This window comes from Acomys russatus, chromosome 10 (assembly GCF_903995435.1).
Source record: "Acomys russatus chromosome 10, mAcoRus1.1, whole genome shotgun sequence".
In the NCBI taxonomy this organism is placed as follows: domain Eukaryota; kingdom Metazoa; phylum Chordata; class Mammalia; order Rodentia; family Muridae; genus Acomys; species Acomys russatus.
Window position 1 is genome coordinate 38,133,085 of NC_067146.1, and position 23,873 is coordinate 38,156,957.

The 23,873-nt window shown below is 39.3% G+C and overlaps 1 protein-coding gene across 1 annotated transcript in view; it reads right to left on the reverse strand.

Annotated features, from left to right (window-relative positions):
- Positions 1-1,836: 1,836 nt before the first annotated feature.
- Cfap69 (cilia and flagella associated protein 69) overlaps positions 1,837-23,873 on the reverse strand; it is a 51,845-nt gene continuing 29,808 nt past the window's right edge. The window contains exons 13-23 of the mRNA XM_051152024.1: positions 22,769-22,933; positions 21,279-21,397; positions 18,885-19,003; positions 16,366-16,447; positions 14,087-14,279; positions 11,611-11,748; positions 11,001-11,077; positions 8,926-9,123; positions 6,660-6,746; positions 4,284-4,388; positions 1,837-2,014 (exon numbers count right to left, since the gene is read on the reverse strand). Of these exons, the coding sequence (XP_051007981.1) occupies positions 1,847-2,014; positions 4,284-4,388; positions 6,660-6,746; positions 8,926-9,123; positions 11,001-11,077; positions 11,611-11,748; positions 14,087-14,279; positions 16,366-16,447; positions 18,885-19,003; positions 21,279-21,397; positions 22,769-22,933 (1,451 nt within the window). The 3' untranslated portion in view covers positions 1,837-1,846. The remainder of the gene's footprint in view (positions 2,015-4,283; positions 4,389-6,659; positions 6,747-8,925; positions 9,124-11,000; positions 11,078-11,610; positions 11,749-14,086; positions 14,280-16,365; positions 16,448-18,884; positions 19,004-21,278; positions 21,398-22,768; positions 22,934-23,873) is intronic.

Consider the following 23,873-nt stretch of genomic DNA (forward strand, 5'->3'; position numbering starts at 1 on the left):
GAGAGCACATGAATTGCAGGTTAAGAACCTTCATTGTTTAATGAAAAACCTCTTAGTCCTTCAAATACTACTTGACAAGTATTACTTTGTGTAACTAAGTTTTGTGTAATAATATATCAGCTGGGTAGCAAACAGAGTGAGACTGTAGGTCCAATATGTTTTTATGTTAAAAATATTTTGCCCACTAAGGGAGGAGCTCTAAGCCTTAGAAATCAGCATAAATTCTTTTTTCTATAGGTAGGCTCAAGAGGTATCATAGTTTCCCGTAGGAAACAGTTTAGTGATTTTCATAATCTGTGTGCAAATGATTACAGTTTAATAGTTCAGTGCCATAAAGCACGACTATGTAATTTTGGCTTAAAATTTGTCTGAACAGTTGTCATTAATCACCCATAGTAACTATAAAAATCATGTTTCATCAGTGATAACCATTTCAGCTTTAATTAATAAAATTAGGGGTTAGCCTTCCAACCTAAATTGACTACAAATGGTCTCCTCATTCTCCTAAATTATCTTCTGCTACACCGTAGGAGCATTTAGGCTGGAGAGATAATTCAGTGGGTAAAAGTGCTTACCACCATGTCCTAGCACTAGGCTCCTCATGGTGGAAGGAGAGATGCCTACAAATTGTCCTTCTGCCCCGTTTGCATGTGAAGCGCGCGCGCACACACACACACACACACACACACACACACAAATACATTTTTTTTTAATTAAAAAATAACATTTGCTAACATGAGTATTGCAAGCATTTTTAATGCTTTAGTTATGTTAAAAATTTCTCCCAGTAAATTGCCATGTCCTATACTGTTTGGACATGGAAACCTGACTGGGGAAATATGGGAGTGAAGAAACGACAGGCAGACACACAGAAAAGCTAGGACTGGGGGGAGTGTGTTCCCTATGATGGAACACAGCACAAGGAAGACTCAGCTAGGCTCACTGGAAGGCCTGTGTGCTGGAGCTGGCGCAGGCTGGCTTTATCAAGAAGGAGAAAGCCGCTGTTGATGCTTTCTGCATGTGGTCAATATGCACCAGCATTTTATCTATCTATCTATCTATCTATCTATCTATCTATCTTGTACTTTGACTACTGTAGACTCAAAGTCTGTTTCATGGGTTTGGGTTTATGCTAAGTTCATTTAACTTAACACATAATTGGTGAATTTGCAAAAACAAAACAAAACAAAAAAAACCCCAACAAAACCTTAAGGATATGGAGTCACAGAACAGCTAATCTGATTCCATACTACATGTTTTATTTACTTGATTAGTACATATTTCAGTTTGAAAGCCTGAAATTTTGTCTCAGCTAAATCATGGAAGAAAATAAGACTGTCCATCTCTCAGAAAGGGCAGCCTAGGCAGCATCCACTAGACCTCAAGAGGAGCTTGTTCGGCATATGGAGAGAGAAAGAAAAGCAGAAAAGTGTGATGTCCTCAGAGCGGTGGCCTCACGCTGGATGAACATAAGGTAGGGCTGCTGGAATGCCTACTAACTCAGCTCCAGCCCATTTGATCTAACAGTGTCCACATTCTAAATCACTCATGGTAGGTGAAACAAAGTCCACAAAAACGTCCTTTAGATGTTTGGGGTAATTGATGGAGAGCCAAAAGTCCTAACTGATAAACGAACTTTACAACTTCAGATAAGGGATAGTGGCGACAGCTTTTCTGATACATATGCTGGTGTTGTCAATAAAAATAAGCTATATTATCCTGACTTGGATTTTTGTAATATTTTACTAAAACACTTGCTCTAAACGTTTGCCTTCCATTTGTATATAAATATACACTTAGCTAGAAAGTTCCAGGCAAGCTTTATTTCGGAAGGCCACAGGGCACTTCAGATGGGGATGCTCTTTTTAGACTCATTCAGCGTCTTCACTTTCACCCGCTGCAAGGCTCCTCCACGAACAGGCAGTTTTTTAAGAGCAATGTCTGTGTCAGCCAGAGGTCCTCCCAGTAATCGAACAGGGGTGCTTTCCACTGTCACCACCCGACCCGAAGGTACCTGGAAAAGGAAAAGACAAACACCTAAAGATGAGGGAAGAAGGGGAGGAAGGAGGGACTTGGAGGCCGTGAGGGACTGGGCTACAATTGCGATGTAAAGTGAACAAACAAACAAACAAACAAACATAAAATAAAGTATCTTTTTAATAATAGAAAAGTATGAACAAATGGTGCTGGTCTATCTGGAGGTCTATGTATAAAAAAATGAAACTGGACCCATATTTGTCACCTTGCACAAAACTCAAATCCAAGTGGATTAAAGACCTCAACATAAAACCAGAGACACTAAGCCACTTAGAAGAAAAAGTGGGGAAGAGCCTGGAACATATTGGCACAGGAGACAACTTCCTGAACAGAACACCAACAGCCCAGGCCTTAATGTCAACAATTAATAAATGGGACCTCACGAGGCTGAGAAACTTCTGTAAGGCAGGAGACACTGTCAAGAGAACAAAGCGACAGCCTACAGACTGGGAAAAGATCTTCACCAACCCTACATCTGACAAAGGTCTAATATCCAAAATATATAAAGAACTCAAGAATCTAAACACCACCAAACCAAACAACCCAATTGAGAAATGGGGCTTGGAACTAAACAGAGAATTCTCAACAGAGGAATATCAAATGGCTGAGAAACACTTAAAGAAATGCTCAACCTCCTTAGTCATCAGGGAAATGCAAATCAAAACAACTCTGAGATTCCATCTTACACCCATCAGAATGGCTAAGATCAAAAATTCAAGTGACACCACATGTTGGCGAGGATGTGGGGAGAGAGGAACACTCCTTCATTGCTGGTGGGAATGCAAACTATCACAGCCACTTTGGAAATCTATCTGGTGCTATCTCAGAAAAATGGGAATAGGGCTTCCTCAAGACCCAGCTATTCCACTCCTTGGAATATACCCAGAAGATGCTCCAGCCCACAACAAGAAAATTTGCTCAACCATGTTCATAGCAGCCTTATTCATAATAGCCAGAACATGGAAACAGCCTAAGTGTCCCTCAGTAGAAGAGCGGATAAAGAAACTGTGGTACATATACACTATGGAATACTACTCAGCTATTAAAACAAGGAATTCCCGAAATTTGTGGACAAATGGATTGAGCTAGAAATGATCATAATGAGTGAGTTAACCCAGAAGCAGAAAGACTCAAATGGTATATACTCACTTATATCTGCATATTAGCCCAAGAGGCATGTCCCACAAAAGCCTTCACTTACCAGGAAACTGGGACAGAGGGGAGGACATCCTATTAGGACTCTAGATGAGAGAAGCATGGGAGAATAGCAAAGTAGAAGGATCCAGAGGGTCCTAGAAACCTACAAGTAGAACATTATGATAGGCAGATTTGGGCCCAGGTGTCCCGCTCAAACTAAGGCACCAGCCAAGGACAATACAGGTGGTAAACTTTAAAGCCCTACCCAGATCTAGCCAATGGTCAGAACATTCTCCACAGTTGAGTGGAGAGTGGGATATGACTTTCTCACGTACTCTTGTGCCTCACATTTGACCATGTCCCCTGGAGGGGGAGACCTGAAGGCACTCAGAGGAAGGACAGCAGGTTACCAAGAAGAGACTTGATATCCTATGAGCATATACAGGGGGAAGTAATCCCCCTCAGGCACAATCATAGGGGAGGGGAGTAAGGGGAAAATGGGAGGGAGGGAAGAATGGGAGGATACAAGAGATGAGATAACCATTGAGATGTAACAAGAATAAATTAATAATAATAAAAAAAAACCAATACAGCTACCTTAAAAAAAAAAAAAAGTCCACATCTCCTATGCTTTGCTTTGAAAAAGAGACCAAGCATAAGACATAAGAGACAGTGTGACCTAGGAGAGTGATAAGGACTTTGGTGTCAGGAAAGTGGGCTTGCGTTCTTCCATTCCCTACTAGTTTGTAGGGGGTGGGGCACACACTGTGAACAAGAGAGATCACTAGCAACACTGGTATGTGGCACTGGTCTACTTACAGGCAAAGGAGAATTGTGCTTATCCTACAAGTGAGCCAACCACAGCCTTGAGCAGAGCTGGCAGCGCCTTCTGAGGAACCCTGGGCGGGGCCTAGAGGGGACTCTGCTCTAATCTAGCACTAGGACTAGGGATAAGGGAGACAAACAAGTACCTTAGAGACAAATATGCCTTCACGATGGGGAATTTGAACAACAAAAAGCAAGATATATGAGGCAAACATAAGCATAAAAACAACATTTTGGCAGCCCAAATTTTACATTTAAGAGATGTGGGAAAAAAATCATCTTACCGTTGTGTTAAGGCCTTTAATAAGTGTTTGGTGATAGGTGGCATTATGTGGTCGTTCAGCGTATTTAGAGGATTCTATAGCCTTTTCTTGAAGCCTTTTTGCTTTCTGAAATGTTTAAATTAGAAAGAAAACAGCATTAATTGCCAGTACAGCAAGGTCGGATGCCAAGAGCCGCCCTGTTCAGGGAGCTCACTAGGCATGTGGGCTGTCTAGGAGGTGATCTGGTGTTTGCAAGGTCTTATACCACGATGTACCCCAAAACTGCTTCCAGCCTCTGACATGCTGTCAGGAGCCATTGATTTGGGAAAGTCCAGGAGGCATGAGAGATCTCTGGAGGTGATCCATATTTGCAAGGTCTGTATTGTGATGTACCCCAGAACTGCTTCCAACCTCTGACTACCCTGTCAATTGTGCACTACTGCATCTCTCTGAAATCTGGCATTAGAGCCAGGCATGGTGGCGCATGCCTTTAATCCCAGCACCCAGGGAGGCAGAGGCAGGTGAATCACTGTGAGTCTAAGGCCAGCTTGGTCTACAAAGTGAGTCCAGGACAGCCAGGACTACATTCATGGCCAGCCCGGTCTACAAAGCGAGTCCAGGATAGCCAAGATTACACAGAGAAACCCTGTCTCGAAAAACCAAAAATAAATACATCTGGCATTGGTGTGAACTGTTATCTTCTGGGTACTGACCAGCTCTGATTGAGCAAACTTCCTAGAGGATCTTATTGAAAATGTACTTTTTGTTATGCAGATGAATTAATCCCTGATTATGGAATTGCTGATTTGGCTCAAATAGTTTTAAAAGTTAAAGTTAGGTTATGGCTGCAATAAATACCTTTGTGGACCTCCAGATGCCTCACTTAGGATAGCCTACCAGCAGATTTGTGGCTTCAGATAAGCCTCCACCGCAGATGGCACCACGAATCCTGGTATTTGACCATAAATATAGCCAAATTTGTTTAAACTCCATGTGAACCTATGTAGAATGAAGTTACCTAGAGATGTCTGAATTTACTCTGTTTCTTATAATGAAAGGCAGACAAAATTATTGTCCTGAGCTCATATGAACTAAGAGATAGCTGGACAATGTATAGTCAGGTCCATCCTAACTGATAGGTTGTATACTCTTGTAAGTTTCAGACCCTGTTAACCTTAGACCCTGCCAACCTTCGTCATTTTGAACTCGCCATGAACTTATGTAATGGATATATAGATAAGAAATGTTTAGATTTAAAGCATGTAACCTGTTGTATTTTAGAATTCACCTGCTTTTGTGATTAATTGTACTCTTCTAACTATGAGGTAATTCCCTTTTCTCAGAAGTATATATATGGGCTACAATAAACGTGAGTAAGAGAAAAAAGAGAAAAGGAGAAAAGGAAGGAGAATGAGAGAGAAGTGAAGGGGAACAAAGGAGAAAATGAAGGAGAACAGAGGAGAGAATGAGGGAGAACAGAGGAGAAAAGATTGTGCAGATTAACTTCAGTTGAAGTTAAAATGTCTGACTTCATCCACCTTTTCTCCTGGTCCTCTTTTCTTGAATGTATGTGTGTGAGTGGTTTATTTTCTATCTCTCTCTCTTACTTCTTATTTCTCTATAGATTAGCAAATAAGTTAGCAGACTCAGGGGCATCAGCCTTCTATGGCTGATAAGTCTAAGTTTACACCAACTTACTGGAGATCTCCGCAAAGAGGCCTATCTACAGATCAAAGAGCCTCCTTTTAGGACCCCGTGCAGTTTCCAGCCAGAAGCCGCTTTTACAGCCTCAGCCATATGAAAAAAGGTGGTCAGTTTAAGTTCTCCTCAGCTGCAGTACAGCCAGTCCCTAGAGAAGAAACCTTGGGCTCTTTTTCTCTTTCTTTCCTTTTTCTTCTTTCAATCCTGATCAGTTGCCTGAGCCATCAGCTCTGGTCACCCAAGAGATAAAGTGAACTAGAAGGGCATCCGCAATCCAACCCCAGAGAAATTACCCTGGACCCTCTCCAGAGCACTAGCCGGGCATTAACAGTCGACGGTCTGACGGTCTGTACAGAGGCTGTACACTTGTTCTCAACTTCCTCACTCTGCTGCAAATGAAACCCTTCAGTGAGAGGGCTCAGAAGGCAGAGCAGCTCTCTCAGGCTATCATCCTCAAATTTTTCAAGAACACTTCCCTGGCTTCCTAGTGTTAAGTCAAATGAAATGCAAAGCAGCATTTTTCATTTGTAAGCTGTGCTTTAAGTTGTCAGTCTAAGGAGCCAGCAAGGCTCTAACAGTGGTAGCATCCTACAGAACATTCCAGGAAAAATGGAAATGAATATTCCTTCTTCAAAAAACCTTTTCCTTATGATTGGCAGGTTGTGGTGCATACTGCTAGGGCTTAGAAAATCCTACCTTTAATGTTTTGGCATTTGATGTTCTAGCCAAGAAGTTTTCCCATGACTTATTAGCCAGCTCTCTTTGCTTATGTGTGGCCTGTATCTGAAACAAATAAGAAAATTAGGAATTTCAGTTCCCATGAAACATACTAAAGGACTCAGAAGTCCCTGTTTTAAAGGAATCTCCTCCCTTTGCTAAAGAAAAAATTGAGGTTGACTGAAAAATAAATTAAAACATATAACACAATTAAAACATCAAGTATTGCTGGGCATGCTTGGGCAAGCCTTTAATCTGAGCACTCTGGAAGCAGAAGTTCACAGAAATGTTTCAGGTCTAGGCTAGCCTGCTCTACAAAGTGAGTTTTAGGACAATCAGGGCTATCGAGAAGCCTTGCTTTAAAAGAAAAGTCTTAAAATGAAAAAGGCTATCCATTTTGTGGTGAGACTTTGAATAATTTTCTGTGGAATGTAAAGCAAACTACTGAAAACAGTTTAGTAATGACCAGTGCCAGCCAGACTGAACACTTTCCATAGTTTCTGTTCGTGAAGACATAGTCTAGAGGAAACTAAATACAGGATGTGAAAAGAAATTCACAGGTGAAAAAAAAAAAGATTCTGTTGGCCAAATTTAGTTTAGGCAAAATTATGTCAGTAAAATTACTTTTAATCTGTGACTGCAACAAGGTAAACATTTTGTGAGATTGCTAAATCCAGTGTGCTAGTGCTGTCTGGAAGGGGAGCTGCTAACCCACACTCTGCATTTCTTAACAGCCTTCTCATGGAATGTATGATCAGAGGCCACATGCCATCGGCGTGTGTGCGCACCATATAAATACACAGACACCACTGTAAATACAGTGCTCCTAGTACTTAAGAATATGTGATTAAACAATTTCCTCAAAAAGTGGGAACAGATGCATGCCAGTAACTATTCAGTCAAAATGGCAAAGGTTCTGTGATTTAAACAAACTAATGGCCACGAGGCAGCATAAGCTCCACATTTTCTTCCTAGCTCTGAGCAGATCAACCGGCTTATGACAGTACTCATGTCATAAAAACTTTGTGCAAGCAAAACTTTGAAATAATTATCAGTGGGGCGGCATTCAGAGGTGAATGGATGCAGATCCTAAGCTATAGAGCCAAACAGGCAACAGTCTATGTGGAAATATCAGGCAATAGACAACACTTTGGAGATCATCCCAAGGAGGTACAGTGCTTAGCTGTACTCATAGAGAACCAAGACAAAGCAGTGATGCCTCCCTGTCCATGGATAACTTTGTTTAAATGTCTCTTAGCTGGTAAAACAAATGAACAAACAAACAATGTTATAGCTTCTTGCCTGTGCAAAGTTTAAGGGAAATGGCTGTTTTCCTGGCTGACTTCTCTGTTTAGCTGAAGTCAGACCAGTTTTCCTAGGCATGTATAGAAGAGATACTCATAAGTGTTTTGGCATTCAGGCGAGGAGGAAGCTGATGGACACGCCTATAGTTGGCAAAACAGTAAAGGTCTGTGACAGAAGGGAGGTGTGAAAGACAACCGTATCTCCCTAGGAAGCTGTGCATTCCCTTACAGATGAGCTGTCAGGATGTATTTAAAGTATATATTTAAAGAGGTTACCCTGTTAAACATTTCAAAAACAGAACTGTGACAAGTATCTCTTTATCTTTATCTCTTTACCTTCTAAAATATAAGAGAAAAAAATCAAATTACAAGGCTGGAAAATGACTCAGCCAGTGAGTTGCTTGCTGTGCAAGCATGAAGCCCTGAGTTCACGTCCCCAGCGCCCACATACAAAGCCTGCTGTGGTGGCCTATGCCAGTTATCCCAGTGGCGGTTGGGAGGCAGGAGGATCTCTGGGACTTCCTGGCCTCTCAATGGAGCTAAATCACAAGCTCTGGGCTCAGAAAAACCAACAACCAACCAACCCATGGAGAGAGATCATAAAGATACCCAACACTCACCTCTGGCTTCCGCCTTTAGGTACACACCTCCATGCACATAAATATGTACACATGCATATACCACATATACACACAGAAAAAAGACAACAAAAAAATAAATTGGAATACTAAAAGCAATGCTGACAGTAGTAATAGGGTTTTAAACTATTAATTGCGTGGTTTCTTTTAAAATTGCACAAGGACATTGAAAATAACTATTATAGAAAGGAAAATGATTGAATGTTGACATATTTACAAATAGGACAAATATATTTTATGAGTAACTTCATCCAGTTTATACACTGAAATTAACAACGTGTGTCTCGGGTATTGTTGGCTTACTTTTGCATATACTCTTTGTTCGTTTTGCACATCTTGGCGTGCTTGGCTTTCAATCATCTCATTTTGCAAGGAAGCAACCATCTTTCCAATATTTTCTGTTGCTGCTATAATAGACTGCAAAGATTTCTCATCGGCAGTGACTAACTTTAAGTTTTCCAACTTTACTTCTTCACATATTTCATTCCATATTTCTCCAACCTGTCATGGCAAAGTTTAGGTTGAGAAAGTTAGGCTAACAAAAGTAAGTGAAGCCATCTTACATAATTCTTTATGTGCCGGTCATTTTGCTCTTCTCGGGAATCAGTTAGATAGATGTGCTGAGACTGATAAGACAGCAGCTACACCTGAGGATTCTGCCTTATAGTTTGTTCCCTTTCACGGCTGCAGATGCTGCAATTCAAGCTTGGCTTTCCGAAGTCCTCATGCTATTCCTCCTTCCAGCCCTCTAATGAAGGCTAGGCCATGCTGAACTTGAAGGAACATGGGAGCCCTAGAAAAGGCGTCCTGGTGTTTACCTACTCGCATAGGCATGTAACTAAATCTCAAGGTTTTATCTCGCCAAAATCTATGCAGAGAACTAGAGAAACAGCTATGTCATCTAAAACAGAAATGCAACTTGTTTTTTTGTTGTTTGAAAAAAGACTTCTTTTTTAGTGTTAGTTTTAAAATTGTGCATACTGCAGTTTCTCTCTTAAGCCAGCTAGCACCCAAATAATTGAGACTGGACTATGTTATTTATTTAACCAGATTCACAGCAGAAGAATTGAGCAGTATTAATCTGTTCTCAACTTCTATGCTAATCTGGCTTCCTCTCAGTGTAAATCCCTGAGAATCCTGCACTTTGTGGCTTTCTCTGCTCAGCTGCTCTCTCCTGATGTCTCTCCTGGACATTTGCCTGTAGCTGAACCTCTGCTTCCCCTCTCTTCCTGTCCCCTGGCTGGCAGGGAGTAGAGCTCTATTCTCTCCCCTGCTCAGCAACTGGCTGTAAGCCGCTTTAATGGAATATCAGGGGACAACTGGGGAGCAGTGTTTACACAATACTGAGGCAGGAGGTTCTCAGAATAAGATTGCAAGCAGCTATGGGGCACAGAAATCAGCATTTGAATCTTGACACAGTGCGCAATAGCATTATGTCTACGTCTCTTCATTTACAATATCCAAGTATATAATCCGAACATTAACAGAAATAAAATGTTTATTTCAGAGGATTTTCCTGAGATTTCAAAGACATTCTACTCAGTTCACTTAGCAAAGAGCTAAGCAACCTAACTGCTTTTAAGTGAGATTTGATTTATGACATGAAGAAATGATAAAAAATACATCAGTAAGAATTAATACTTCAATAAGCAATAACGTGCTTCCCTCTAGCTCTACTGCTTTCCAAACAGTAAAGACTCTATTTTTAAAATCCTGCCAGGCTTCAGAATGACTCTGTCATGATATTCATCTTTTCCTATAAGCTAGCAATTGGACTGACTGAAAATTTCATACATTCATATACTGAATTTATATGAATTTATATGCTCCACTCCCATTTCCTCTCCTCCAATTCCTGTACTACCCCACTCCTGACTTTTCCCTCTCGTTTTCCCGTGTCTCTTTTTAAAACAGACAGCAATCCATGAAATCCACTAGTACTGTCAGTGTGCATACAGATGTAGGGTCCTCTACTGGAGTGTGGGTGACCTATCAGGGGAGCAACACTCACGAAAACAGCCACCCACTCCTAGCAGCTTCAACTGCCCCTAGCTTCTCAGCTGGCCGTGGGATTCCCTGATCCGCGATGAGATGGCCTGGTTTTCTCTTGTGCAGGCTTTGTGCATGCAGTCACAGCCATTAGTCAGTTTCTATGTACAGCTACCCTGTTGTACTACTGTGAAGTATGTGGCTGTCAGTTATATAAAATCTTGTCCCGTGGAAGAAACCCAAAGAGTGCTATGCTTACTTAATCATAATATGAAAAATATAAAGAGAATACTAGAGTATTTAAACAACTGTCCCAGTTATGGACATATCTTTTATTTCCCAATTTGTTTGTGACATAATAGATTTTAAGTTATTGAAATGGTACTTACTTTAAAATCGAGGTATCTGTGTATTATACAGAGGGTGACAAAATCTTCAGCAGACAGGCCAGGTAAGTTTTCAAAATCTATCAAAGTTTGTACAGAGAGAATTATTTTAACAGTAGCAATTTATTTGAAGCATCGTATCCCTATAGTAAAAACAAATGCAAATAGATACTCGTTCAACAAATTTTCCTGCCAGGTTACGCTTCCACAGTCATTAGCAGAGAACTCATTCTCTTTCGATCATAGTCAAAGAGATTTTACTATCAGAAGCTAAAGAGCAAATGGGAACTTTTCCCTGGATAGGAAGCAAAGACTTTAAACATTGAGATAATTCAGAATGCCAACATTTAAGCCTACATATCTGAATGAACTGCTCATGGTCCTGCTACACACTGAAATTGCCTGGAAAGCTAAAAAGAACTGCTCCTGGTGCTCCACATTGCAAAATTTGAAATTTTGGTTGGTGTTATAACTTGGGCACTGAGGTCATGAGGAAACATGCATTTATTGTAGAAAGAGACTTTATTCCTGTGTGTCACTGGACTCTGCAACAAAAGCAAGTGCAGCCATACTCCTCAAACAAAAATGCTTGTGAACTTCAGGGGTTTCTTACCTAGTTTGCCCAACACGGCATAAATTTTTGCTCTGATGTTCTCAGCAACCTCCATCACTGCAATCGATGGGCAGTTAGCAGGAAGGGGCATGATCTTTTGCTCTTTTTGAAAACTAGTTAACAGAGGTTTCTTTGTATCTAATCATTGGGTATTATGAAACATAGAAGGCAGAGATAAAAGCCACAGTGAATATTTGAGATTTTATTCAATATGTAAAATGGACCAAAATACAAATATATATTTTAAAATTAAAACAAAAACATACTAGTGCCTTGCTATTTTTTTTTTTTTTTTAAATTTCTAAGAATCCATCCTAGGACTGGCAAGCAAGCATTGTGTCATTGAGCTCCCTGCAACACTACCAGCCCATGGCTGCTACACTGTCAGTTGTGGCTACTACTTTGAAAACATAATCAGTAATTGTTACTATATAGCTTTTTCTTATTTATGTAAGATAAAACATTATAGATACATAGGTCATAATGACACACACCTTTAATCCCAGAATGTGGGAGGCAGAAACAGGTAGAGCTCTGTGAGTTTTGAGGCCAGCCTGGGCTACAGAGAGAGTTCCAGGACAGCAGAGGCTAGAGAGGGGGACCCTGTCTCAAAAGAAAAAAAAACCCACAGATACAGTTTTAAATTTTTAAAGACTTGTTTTACTTATGTATGTGTGTCTGGGCATGTGTATGCCTCATGTTTGCGGGTGCCAGGGCAGCCAGAAGAGGGCACTGGCTTCCAGAATCTGGAGGTACGGGCAGTTGTGAGCGATTGCACCTGGATGCTGGGATTCAAACTCAGGTCCTCTGAGTGAGTAGGAAGTGTTCTTAATTGCTGAGCCTTCTATGCAGCCTACAGCTAAACCTTCTCTAAAGGTGAAAATTTAATGTAAAAAAGCTTGTCAAATATAAAGTTCCAGAGATGGGATAATGTCAAACCAATCGTGATTCAACAATTTTGGTCGGTTTCAATGGATTATGCCACAAAGGAAAAAGCTATCTCAGATATTTCAGTTTACAACTCAGAGAACAAAAAGATTAGAGACAGAAATCATCCTAAGTGGTAGTATTTTAATTACTTAATATAGATATTACTAATAGTTTTACTAAACACAATTTGAATGAGAAAGGTTCATAAGATATAAGACAGGATCACAGATTCTACAAGTTACTGACACATTCTGATACCACCAACCTCATTAGAACATGGCAGTTAAAACTTGTGAACATTTTCCTTGTTTTTACTAAAATACAATCCCTTTCATGTAAAAAAGGAAAATACATAAACACTACTACACAAAATACTGTAAAGTATGCTGTGAAATATCAAACACTACTTATCTATCAAAATTTAACTGCTAAATGGAACATCATTGAACCTAGCTATAAAAGCAAAAAGAAAAGAAAAAAAACCCCACAACAAAATTTATTTAGGAAGTACCATTACTTTCTGAGTTAAAGAATATAGTTAAATACCATGTTTTAAAATAGCCTATAAAAAGTGAACCTACTATTAACTTACTCAATTTTGTTCTAATTTTTCACAACTTATTTTATTGGGTGGGGGGAGAGAGAGAGGAGACAGGAGACAGGGGGGGGAGCGAGAGAGAGACAGAAAGAGAGAGAGAGAGAGGGAGAGCGAGAGAGAGAGAGAGAGAGAGAGAGAGAGAGAGAGAGAGAAGATCCCCTTTGCTTGCTTGTTTGCTTGTTTGTTTTTGCGGCAGGGCCTGCAGCTGGTCTGGCATACTTGGTCCTGCTGGCTGGACAGTGAGCCTGGAGATGAGTCTGCTTCCCCAAAGCCAGGATGAAGCCTGTTTTTGTTCATTTGCTTGCTCTGCTTTTTGAGGTTCTGGGACAGAACTCAGGTCCTTCAACCCTTTACTGACAGAGCTATCCCCTCAGACCCCAGTTACTCATAATTTATGACACAAAGTCCCCAGCAGCTTGTTGTAACAACCTCACAAAATGAGGTAAGTAAGCATCCTGACATTCCTGTATTCTTTATTTTATTTTATTTTATTTTTTTATTAATTTATTCATCTTACATCTCAATGGTTATCCCATTCCTTGTATCCTCCCATTCCTCCCTTCCTCCCATTTCCCCCTTACTCCCCTCCCCTATGACTGTTTCTGAGGGGGACCTCCTCCCCCTGTATATGCTCATAGGGTATCATGTCTCTTCTTGGTAACCTGCTGTTCTTACTCTGAGTGTCACCAGGTGTCCCCCTCCAGGGGACGTGGTCAAATATGGGGCACCGGAGTTCGTGTGAAAGTCAGATCCCACTCTCCACTCAACTGTGGAGAATGTCCCTACAGAAATAGAAGCAATCATTGATAGTCTCCCAACCCCCCCCCCCAAAAAATAAATAAAAAGCCCAGGGCCAGATGGTTGCAGTGCAGAATTCATTCCTGTATTCTTTAAAGCTCTCGAGACAGGCCTCTAATTGTTTCTCCTGAAACTTCAGAGCACACTTACCAACGATCCTGCCGTTCTCATCACGCTTTACCCCTAGTTCCTTTTCTTCTTTTCTCCACAGTTTAATTAGGAGACTAGCAGCAGTCAGGTCTTTCTTCCCTCGCCAAGCATTGACATGAGCAGAAGTTTTGGGATTATCACAAAATTCAACCATTATTCCAAGTATCAGATTACAGAATTTTTTTTGGTTCAGCTTTGCAAGGAAACAGAAAATGACAAAAATGGGAATGAATACTAAGAACGAGCATTTTACTGAAAGAGAAATTTAGATTACCAGCCAGGTCTTTCTGAGCAGTCTGACTGTGACAATGCCCAGTAAGTCATCCAATGGGTATTTGCAAATACTACAAATTAAATCAATAAAGAGATTTATAGGGAGGAGGGACGGATGACAGGATAGAAAAGAAGTAAGAAAAAAAAAAAAGAAAAGAAGTAAGAGAGGGTGAGGGATGAGAGTGAAGAGGTTATATTGTATACATGCATGAAATTGTCAAAGAACAAACCTAATTAATAATTATTAAGAAATCCCATCTACAACAGTGTGTTCCACACAGTAAATTTTCTATGTAAAGCACTCTTTGTTGATAACTCCTCTGGCACGGAGGACACATAACCTTTTGTTTGAATTGCAAATGTGGTCAATTTATGTGATTGCTATTCTTGGTTGTCCACCGACTACATCTGGAATTAATGAAAATCCAAATGACTGGATACACCTGTGAGGGATTTTTTCTTAATTAAATATTTAAAGTGGGAATATCCACTTTAGCTGGGCCACATCCTATACTAGGAGGGAATAAAGAATATGGGAAAGGGAAGCTTGCTCTCTTTGCCTCCTTGCTCTTGCTAGCAAGTCCACTCCTTCCTGATATTACAGTCCATTTCTTCCGGATTCTGGCATACACTAAAGACCAAAAGAGACAACCAGCCTCATGGACTGAAAGACTAGCAGATTCTTGGGCCTTTTACTGGTAGGTAGCCATTGTTGGACTAGTGGACCAGCCTGTAAACCATTCTAATAAATCCCCTTTATAGGTACATCTGTATTTTTTATTCCTGTGCTTCACTTTCAGGAGAAACTGATGTAACAACATTCTTACATTTATTGACTAGATGCACACTTAAGCACAATTTAGTAACATAATCCTAGCAAACACATTACAATAATGTGTATAGGCACAATCTAGGCCAACATAGCTTTGTTCACATATGTACCGCATATCCATGTACATATCACTGAGTTCACACACACACACACACACACACACACACACACACACACATACACACACAGTCACTCATTTAACCTTCTTTACACTGGGATGAGACAGATACTTTTGTTATCCTGGTTTATAGAGGAAAACACTATGAATAGAGTAATTTACAAAATTCCCTTTCAAGGACATGGTAAGACACAGATAATTTTGGAATGTTTGTCAAATCAAAGTAGGTTTGTTATTCTGTTAATAAAATAAGTGTGAAAATTATATTGACATGGGTATGACTCTGCATGAGATTTTTAAAATTTTACTGAAACAAATCATGACTTCCTTCTGTTATAATACTGACTACACTTCTAATTCAAATCAATAGAGCTGAGATCTGCTCTCCACAGCTTCATGGTAATGACTCCTAGCTCCCTCCTGACACACCATACACCCTCATATTATCTCTGGACTGCAAACACTTCTTTAAAAGGGTCAGCTTTTTCTAGAGTTACCCATAGCTTTAATATTGGGGAAAAAAACTAGAAGTTATTGATTGTTTGATAGAGGTTTGATACAGGACAGAAAGTAGCTTGTCATAAGCTGTTTCTTGGCAGGTAGATGGAACAGAAGAAAAACCATCTGTTTACTCACCTTTGAGAACACTGAGCTACACATACTGATTCCTTAACGGAAAGAATGTTCAGAACCCTTAACATGCTAAGTGTTTTGGAAATATCCAGGACAGATTTTATTTAAAACAATGTAGCTGGCTGGGCATGATGGCACACACTTTTAATCCTCACATTCAGGAGGTAGAGGCAGGAGGATCTCTGTGAGTTCCAGGCCAGATGATCTACCCAGTCAATTCCAGGACAGCCGGTCCTACACAGAGAGACCATGTCTCCTCTCTCCCTCCCGGCAAAAAAAAAAAAAAAAAAAAAAAAACCTCAACACAAATAACCCTCACTATATCTGATATGATTAGGTCACATTTAGTCACAGACCCTGTTTTCTGCTACTTGGTTTGGACATATTTATCTTTCGTGTTGGAGCACTGTGGATATTACTTACTGCCAATATATCCAAAAGTAGGAAAATCCCTTCCTCTTCAAGAAAATAATCCTCAGAAGTATAACACCCCAAAATGCAGCACCTTCAACAAAAAGAGAGCAGTCATTCATGAAACATCTGCTGTTAGACTTAACTTGTTGGCCTTCTTCCTATGACAGCATTGTTAGGCAATGATTTCACTTTATTCACTAAACCAAGTAGTTAACTCATTTTCACTTTAGACATGGAAACTCTGAAGAAGCTTTATAAGTGTAGTTTAATTTTAACTATTTGTGTGTGTGTGTGTGTGTGTGTGTGTGTGTGTGTGTCTGCACCTGAGGAGGCTAGAGGCTGGCATCAGGAGCTTTGCACCTGGAGTTGCAGGCACTTATGAACTTATGAACTCGGAGCTGGGAAATAATTTAGGTCCTGTGGAAGAGCAGCATGCACTCTCACAGCCAAGCTGCCTCTCCAACCCTAAACTCATTAAAAAAAAAAAAAAAAACTAATAACAAGTAATTCTTCTCTACAATTTTTTTGTTGCAAGTGGAACTTTCTCCTTTACTTTCATGATACTGACACAGACTCCTAACGACCTCTAGTTAGTTGCTATAGTAACTGTTTCTTCAAGCTCATCTGTTTACCATCTCTGTCATGGTTTGGTGCTGCTGAATTTCATGATGATTCTTGATGCCATTCCTCCTTGCACTTGACATTTGCCACAGTGCCTACTATTTAGGTCCACTGGGCTGCATGCAGGGAGGGACTGAAACTGCTTCCAGGGCTACTGCTACTGTTTTTCTCAGTGGTCTTCTTAGTAAGCTGACAAAGCTATTGCCAATAGTACAGACAACGATTTGTTGCAGGATATTTGATCCTATTGTGAACCCCAAGTTTGTAAACTGTAAAAAACCCGTTTCTTGTTTGGTGTGGCTCAGCTCTAACACACATCTTTAACCCAAGTACATTCTGTTTACTGTAAACAAGTAGTGGAGGTGTGGCTCAGCCCTAGAACATACCTTTAATCCAACAGTTTTCTGTAAACAGGATTGAATAAAGTTAACCCTAGGTCAAGAAGCCACACAAGCACCCAGCTGCAGGGATTAAACAAAGAGGAGGGACATTGAGAAAAGGGTATTTAAGGCATGGAGGAGGATGAGTTTTTGGGCTTTTTTTTTTTTTTTTTTAAGATTTATTTATTTATTAATATGTATACAGTTCTCTACCTGCAGGCCTGAAGAAGGTATCAGATCACATTATAGGTGGTTGGGAGCCACCATGTGGTTGCTGGGAATTGAACTCAGGACCTCTGGAAGAGCAGTCAGTGTTCTTAACCTCTGAGCCATATCTCTAGCCCCAGCTTTGGGGCTTTTAGCTTTTGACTTTTTGGCTTTTTCCATTTTTGATGTGAGCTGAGTAAGAAAGGCTTTTTCCTCTGGGATGTGAGCTGAGTAGGAAGGTCAGCTGGATGCTTTCTCTGCCTCTCTGAGCTACCAACTTTTCACCCCAGAGCCTGGCTTTGGTAAAATCAAGCAATTTGGCATTTTTTTGTTTTATAATAATGATGACAATCATTAGTAACAGACTGTTATCTGTTACTTCAATGCATTAAAACCACCTAGGGTCAGCTTCCTGTTCCTTCATTAAAAATGGCTTCCTCTTTAACACAAGAGACCAGTTGGTTGGAGTACTCTGTTGGGGGTTACGTTGATTACATTATCTGTGGTGGGAAGACCCATCCACTGTGGGCGGCTCCACTCCCTGGGCTATCTCAGACTGGAGAAAACAAGCTGAGCACAAGCATGCATACATTTATTCTCCCTCTGCTCTCAACTGTGGATGTAATGTGACTAGCTGCTTCAAGTTCCTGACAGTTGGACCTCTCCAGTGATGGACAGGAACCTGGAATTGTGAGCTAAAATAAACTCTTTCTTCTTCAAGTTCCTTTTGTCAGGGTCTTCTGTCACAGCATTTAGAAAAGAAGCTAAGATAGGTATTTAGCTTGTTCTATTTTTTTTTTCCAGCTTAGAACTTTTCAGCCTTTATAACTGTGCCAATTCCTACAATAAATATTCTTTTCCATATAACATGAATCAATTTTGTTTCTCTGGAGAACTCTGACAACATTTAACGCATCTAAGCTGTCAACAAAAGCTAAGAAGAAAAAGGAACAAGGAGAAACAATTATTGTACCAAGTGTCCAGGTATATTTAAAAGTCATAATTCTGAAGACAACACAAAGCTACAGAAAGGCTAAATGGATGTCAATGGAACAGAGCGGAGAGTCTAAAGGAGCCAGAGCAGTAGCACCACACTGCATGAGTCAGGGGATCTCTATGTTTTCCTACACTGCTGGAATGTGAGTAAATTGGAACCAGCAGCTAGGTTCTGAAACGAGTGGCTTCCCTGCTTGAGTGACAGGCCATGTAACAGAAAAGGAACTGGCTTATCGCTCTCGTGTAATTTCGAGGGAAGAAAACGGCAGCTGTAAACTCAACTTTCTTGTACTGGGGTGTTCTCTTGGTCATAGTAATACTCACCAAATGCAGTCTAAAGTACTGAAGAGCAGGACGTTGTGGCCCAGGCCAATCTGTAACTTCTTGTGGTCTGTCTTCATTACATGAAGGACTATGTCAACTCCTTCACTCCCAAACATTTCCTGTTGAATAGAGTTGGTCTTTCTTTAGATTTGTTTGTTTGTTTGTTTATTGTTTATTTATTTATTTACTTATTGTGTATGAGTGCTTTATCTGCAGAAGAGGGCATCAGATCACATTATAGATGGTTGTGAGGCACCATGTAGTTCCTGGGAATTTAACTCAGGACCTCTGAAAGAGTAGATGGCACTTTTAACCACTGAGCCATTTCTCCAGCCCTGAATAGAGTTGTTTAATCATTTCTTGGAATAAATATATAAGTGTTCTCTTCTCTACCTCCTCCTATCTCTTAAACCTATTTTTCTACCTGAAAATAATGCTAGCAATGATTTGGTTGTTTTCAAACTACTTTGCTTAGTTTCCAAACTAATACTTTTAATATGGTTAAAAATTGTTCTCATTCGAAGCTAGAGGGGTGGTTCAGCAGTTCACAACACTTGTCCCAGAACCCACATGGTAGCTCACAATCACCCATAATTCCAGGTTCAGGAAATCTGTTACCTTCTTCTGATATCTGAGGGAACCGAGGGCACATGTGGTGAATGTACATACATGCAGGCAAAGCAGTCACACACATTAAATAAGTAAATCAACCTATCTAAAAAATAGTTTGTTTTTAAGAAAATGTACTCATGCATTATTAGTTCTTTATGGTAAATTATTATAATGTGGACCACTTTAAGATCAACATGGGAGCTTAGTGATTTTAGGAACTTTTTTTCAGGCATCAGTCTGTACCATGGAAGATATTATAATGTTCTCAAAAGGGGAATAAGTAGATAAGTGATCATAAACCTTTAATCATTTGTATAAAATTACTACCACTCAATCTTTCCCCTTATCAATTATTTTTCTCACTCTCATGTTGTTTTGTTCTAGTTTCCATTTAGATCATGATTATTCTAGACAAGCAGGCACAAGACAGAAAAGAATAGCACATTATATGTCAAGGTTTGGAACTAAACCAATTTTCCTTCCTATTGCCTCTCCTTAAAAATCTATTTATGGGAGTAGAGTAGCAATTAAGAGCATTAATTTTCTTTCCTAGGACCCATATTTGAGTACCAACACCCACGTGGCAGCTTACAACCACCCCTAACTCCCGGGGATCCAATGCCCTCTTCTGACACTTTGTACCAGGCAATCATATAGTATACAGACATATGAGTGAGCAAAACACATACACAAAAATAAACAAATCTAAACAATGTTTAAATCTGCCAAATTTTTTCTAATTTTTATTTTTTCCAATTCTATCTCCTCCTATCTAAATCATCACTGTATGACACTCCATAGTTTACTATGGAGCTAGTAAGTATCAAAGGGAAGGAACTAAAGCATCATTTTAAAGTTCTAGGTTTAGAAACAAAGACAATTCAAACTCCAAGCAATAGTTCAAACTACACAGGCTCGCAGGGATGCTATTTGCTACTGTAGGCCTTGTGATTCTGCTCCTAGTCTTTTACTGAGATGAACTGAAAGCATTACATGTCCCAAAAGACTGGCTCAAGAATGTCCACTGAAGCTTTAGTTCTAATCAGTCCAAATACAAACAGCCTAAGTGTCTATCAATACACTAAGATAAGCAGACTTTGATAGTTTATAGATTAGCACTGAGTGATAAGGAGGAATGATAGACACAACAATATGAATGTATTTCAGAAGTACATGCTATTTCTTTCTGGATAACAAAAACACATACAGAAGAGCAAATACTGTGTGATTTTACTCACATAAAGATTGGCAAAACTAAACTATAGGCAAGTAGGGGTGTGACTGCAGAGTAGATAAGTAAATGTCATACCGATATGAGATTGTGGTGTATATTATATGTTCCAATTGGAGTATTGGTAAAATGTGTTATACACATTCAAAAACAGCTATTGAAATATATATATATTCAAGCCCTGTGCATTTCATTGCATGTAAGATACTCAAAATATTAAAAAGTATTAAAATTTAGTTAGGTTTTAAAATTTTATTTATTTATTAATTGTGTGTGTGTGTGTGTGTGTGTGTGTGTGTGTGTGTGTGTGAGAGTGCAGGTATGTGTCATGCTGCATGTTTGGATGCCAAAGACAAGTTTCTCCTTTTGTCATGTGGATTCTAGAAATGGGACTCAGGTTGCCAGGCTTAGTAGCAAGTGTGTTTACCTGCAGAGTCATCCTCCCCTCCCTGGCCCAAATTCTACAAGATTAGGAAAAAGGGGAAACATTATGATAGTAGGGATAGTATTGGGAGACTTGGAGATCTGAGGTTTGGGTTTACATTACATACCTTCCTTTGAATATTGTGTTCACAAAGACCTGACAGGATCAGTAATATGTCAGACTGGATTTCTAAGGCAATGGCCTCTTCCTTTTCATCAGGTCTGCTTATCATATTTTTAAAGATTCCTGGTATGAGAAAAATTAAAGAATGTAATTATTAGATGCAATTTTTATTATTTTCTATTAGGAACCCCCCCTCCCTTTTAGGGTATGTGCCACAGCACAAGAGAGCTAGCATGAACAGAACACAGGAGAAGCCAAAATCCAGGGAGTCTAGCTCTCAGCTGTGTATATAGTCTTGTGTACTTTGAATCACCTGCAGATTACCTATTATTCCTAAAACAATGGAAATGCTGTGCTAATATTTGTTATAAACCACAACTTAGAGAGTAATGAAAAGAAAAGTCTTTCTGCACTCAAACAGATACTTTCCCCGCTTTTCTGTAATGTTGACCCATGGATGGTTGAGCATGTGGCTGCAGAAAGCTAGGCTGCACAGGGCCAACCACATGACATTTAAAGGAAGTAATTAATGCCTGAGACAGCACTTGTCAAGACCAGGGAGGAGAGGACTAAGGGACTATGTATTTTCAAATAATAAAGGGCAAAGAAGTGTGAACTGGAAATTGAAATTCATGAATTTTCTAGCATTCATTTTAGAAAAGAGACTCCTGGATACTTTTCTCTATGCACCCATGTGCCTGTTGCTCTGAATGGGAAATGTAACTTTATCTTCTTTGAATATGGCTCCACACAGCTTGGCCAGAAGTGGCAATATCATTACAGAAAAATGAGACATAACAATAGTGCACTTAAATTCAAAAGATACTGCTTACTTGCATGGTTTTCAACCAATACATAGTCATAATCACTATTTTAACTAAAATAGGTAACAGTTTCCTCACTCCAAAATATGCTCTTATGCTGTTTCTTCATAACAAACATCTCTTTACTCTTACACTCTGGAAAACAGTAGCTTATTTATTTTCTTTCTTATGCTGCCCTTCCGGCAGAGTTTTATAAATGTAATGTACAGGAATATGCTCCGTGAATCTGAAGCTTTTCATTTAGCATAATCCATTTTAGATTGATCCATACTGTTTCAAGTCTCAATACTTGGTTGTTCTTAATTGTTGAATCACATTATCAATGAATGTACTCAAAATCTGTTTATTCACTGCTCAAATTAAGGGCATTTGGGTGGCTTCTACTTTGGGGCCATTATACATAAATAAAGATGCTGTAAACATCCATATACAAGCTTTCATGTGAACTTAAGTTTTTTTTTTTTCAGTTAAAAACCTCAGGTGGGATTTATTTAAACAATTAAAAAAAGATATTGTTTAATAAACACTTAAAGGATTAATGATCATGAAAGAGAGCTGATTGATATCAACAGAATAAAACAAAAAACCAGGAATATGCTCATTCATAAAAGCAATTTATAGGATATTTATTTCATATGAAGCTCTCAGAATTATAAACACCTAATTTTACCTATCAGTTGATGAATAACACCTTTTTCACAAAGATCCGTGTTCACAGTCTCATCTTCAAGGTGAACCATGGCTCTGAGGAGCCGTAAAGTGTAACGCATCTGGGCAAACTTGTTTCCACGGCCACCTGTACCATGGAAACTGTTACCATGAATGAAGAAGTTATCTGTGGAAAAAATAAGTAATGTAATTTATACTGAGAAATCTAAAGCTTAGGACATTTCAAGTAAATGTTTTCATTTATAAACAAAACAACAATATTTTAGATATCTATATATTTAAACAGATGTTAAAATTCAGTCATGTTTGTTTTCTTTTTTTACAGAAATATTATCCCTTCTCACTCTCTTTCTAGGCTCGGAATGGAAATGTGCCTCCTAAAGTTTCCCCCAAAGTTATAATTGTTTGTGTCTTTTGCAACATTCTTCTGTTAGTAAACACCATGTTTTAAAAATTAATCACATTAGGGCCAGAGCAATAAACAATGCATATTGCACTTCCAGATGACCAAAATTCTATTCCCAGCACTCACAGTGAGCAGCTCACAGGCACTTGCAATTCTAGTTCCAGGGCACTTGAAACCATTGGCTTTTATGGACAACTGTCTGGTACTCAGTGGACTCTCAATAAGTGTTTGTTGAATATATTAAACTATTGAATAAATATATTAAACAGATTTATTTCCTTTCTAAGTATAATTTTTGTATAGGCCTCATAATATAAGAATTTAAATAAAATCACATATAATTTCTCTTAACTATTAATTATATTTAAGATCTTTATTAATATCAAACTTTGAAATCTCAATGTTTTTAATTATGCACAAATGTGTGTGTGTGTGTGTGTGTGTGTGTGTGTGTGTGTGTGTGTGTGTGTGTGCATGATTGCAGGTATATGAAAAGGCCATTTAATCTCCTGGAGCTGGAGTTACAGGCAGTTGTGAGCTCTCTGGTCTAGGTATTTGGAGCCCAACTCAGGTCTTCTGCAAGAACAGTATGTGTCATTAACTGTTGAGTCATCTCTCTAGCCCTAAAAACTCCACGTTTATGAAGTCATATAAATACAGTAACAGAATGAATTCAATATTTTTATTTTCTTCAATGTAA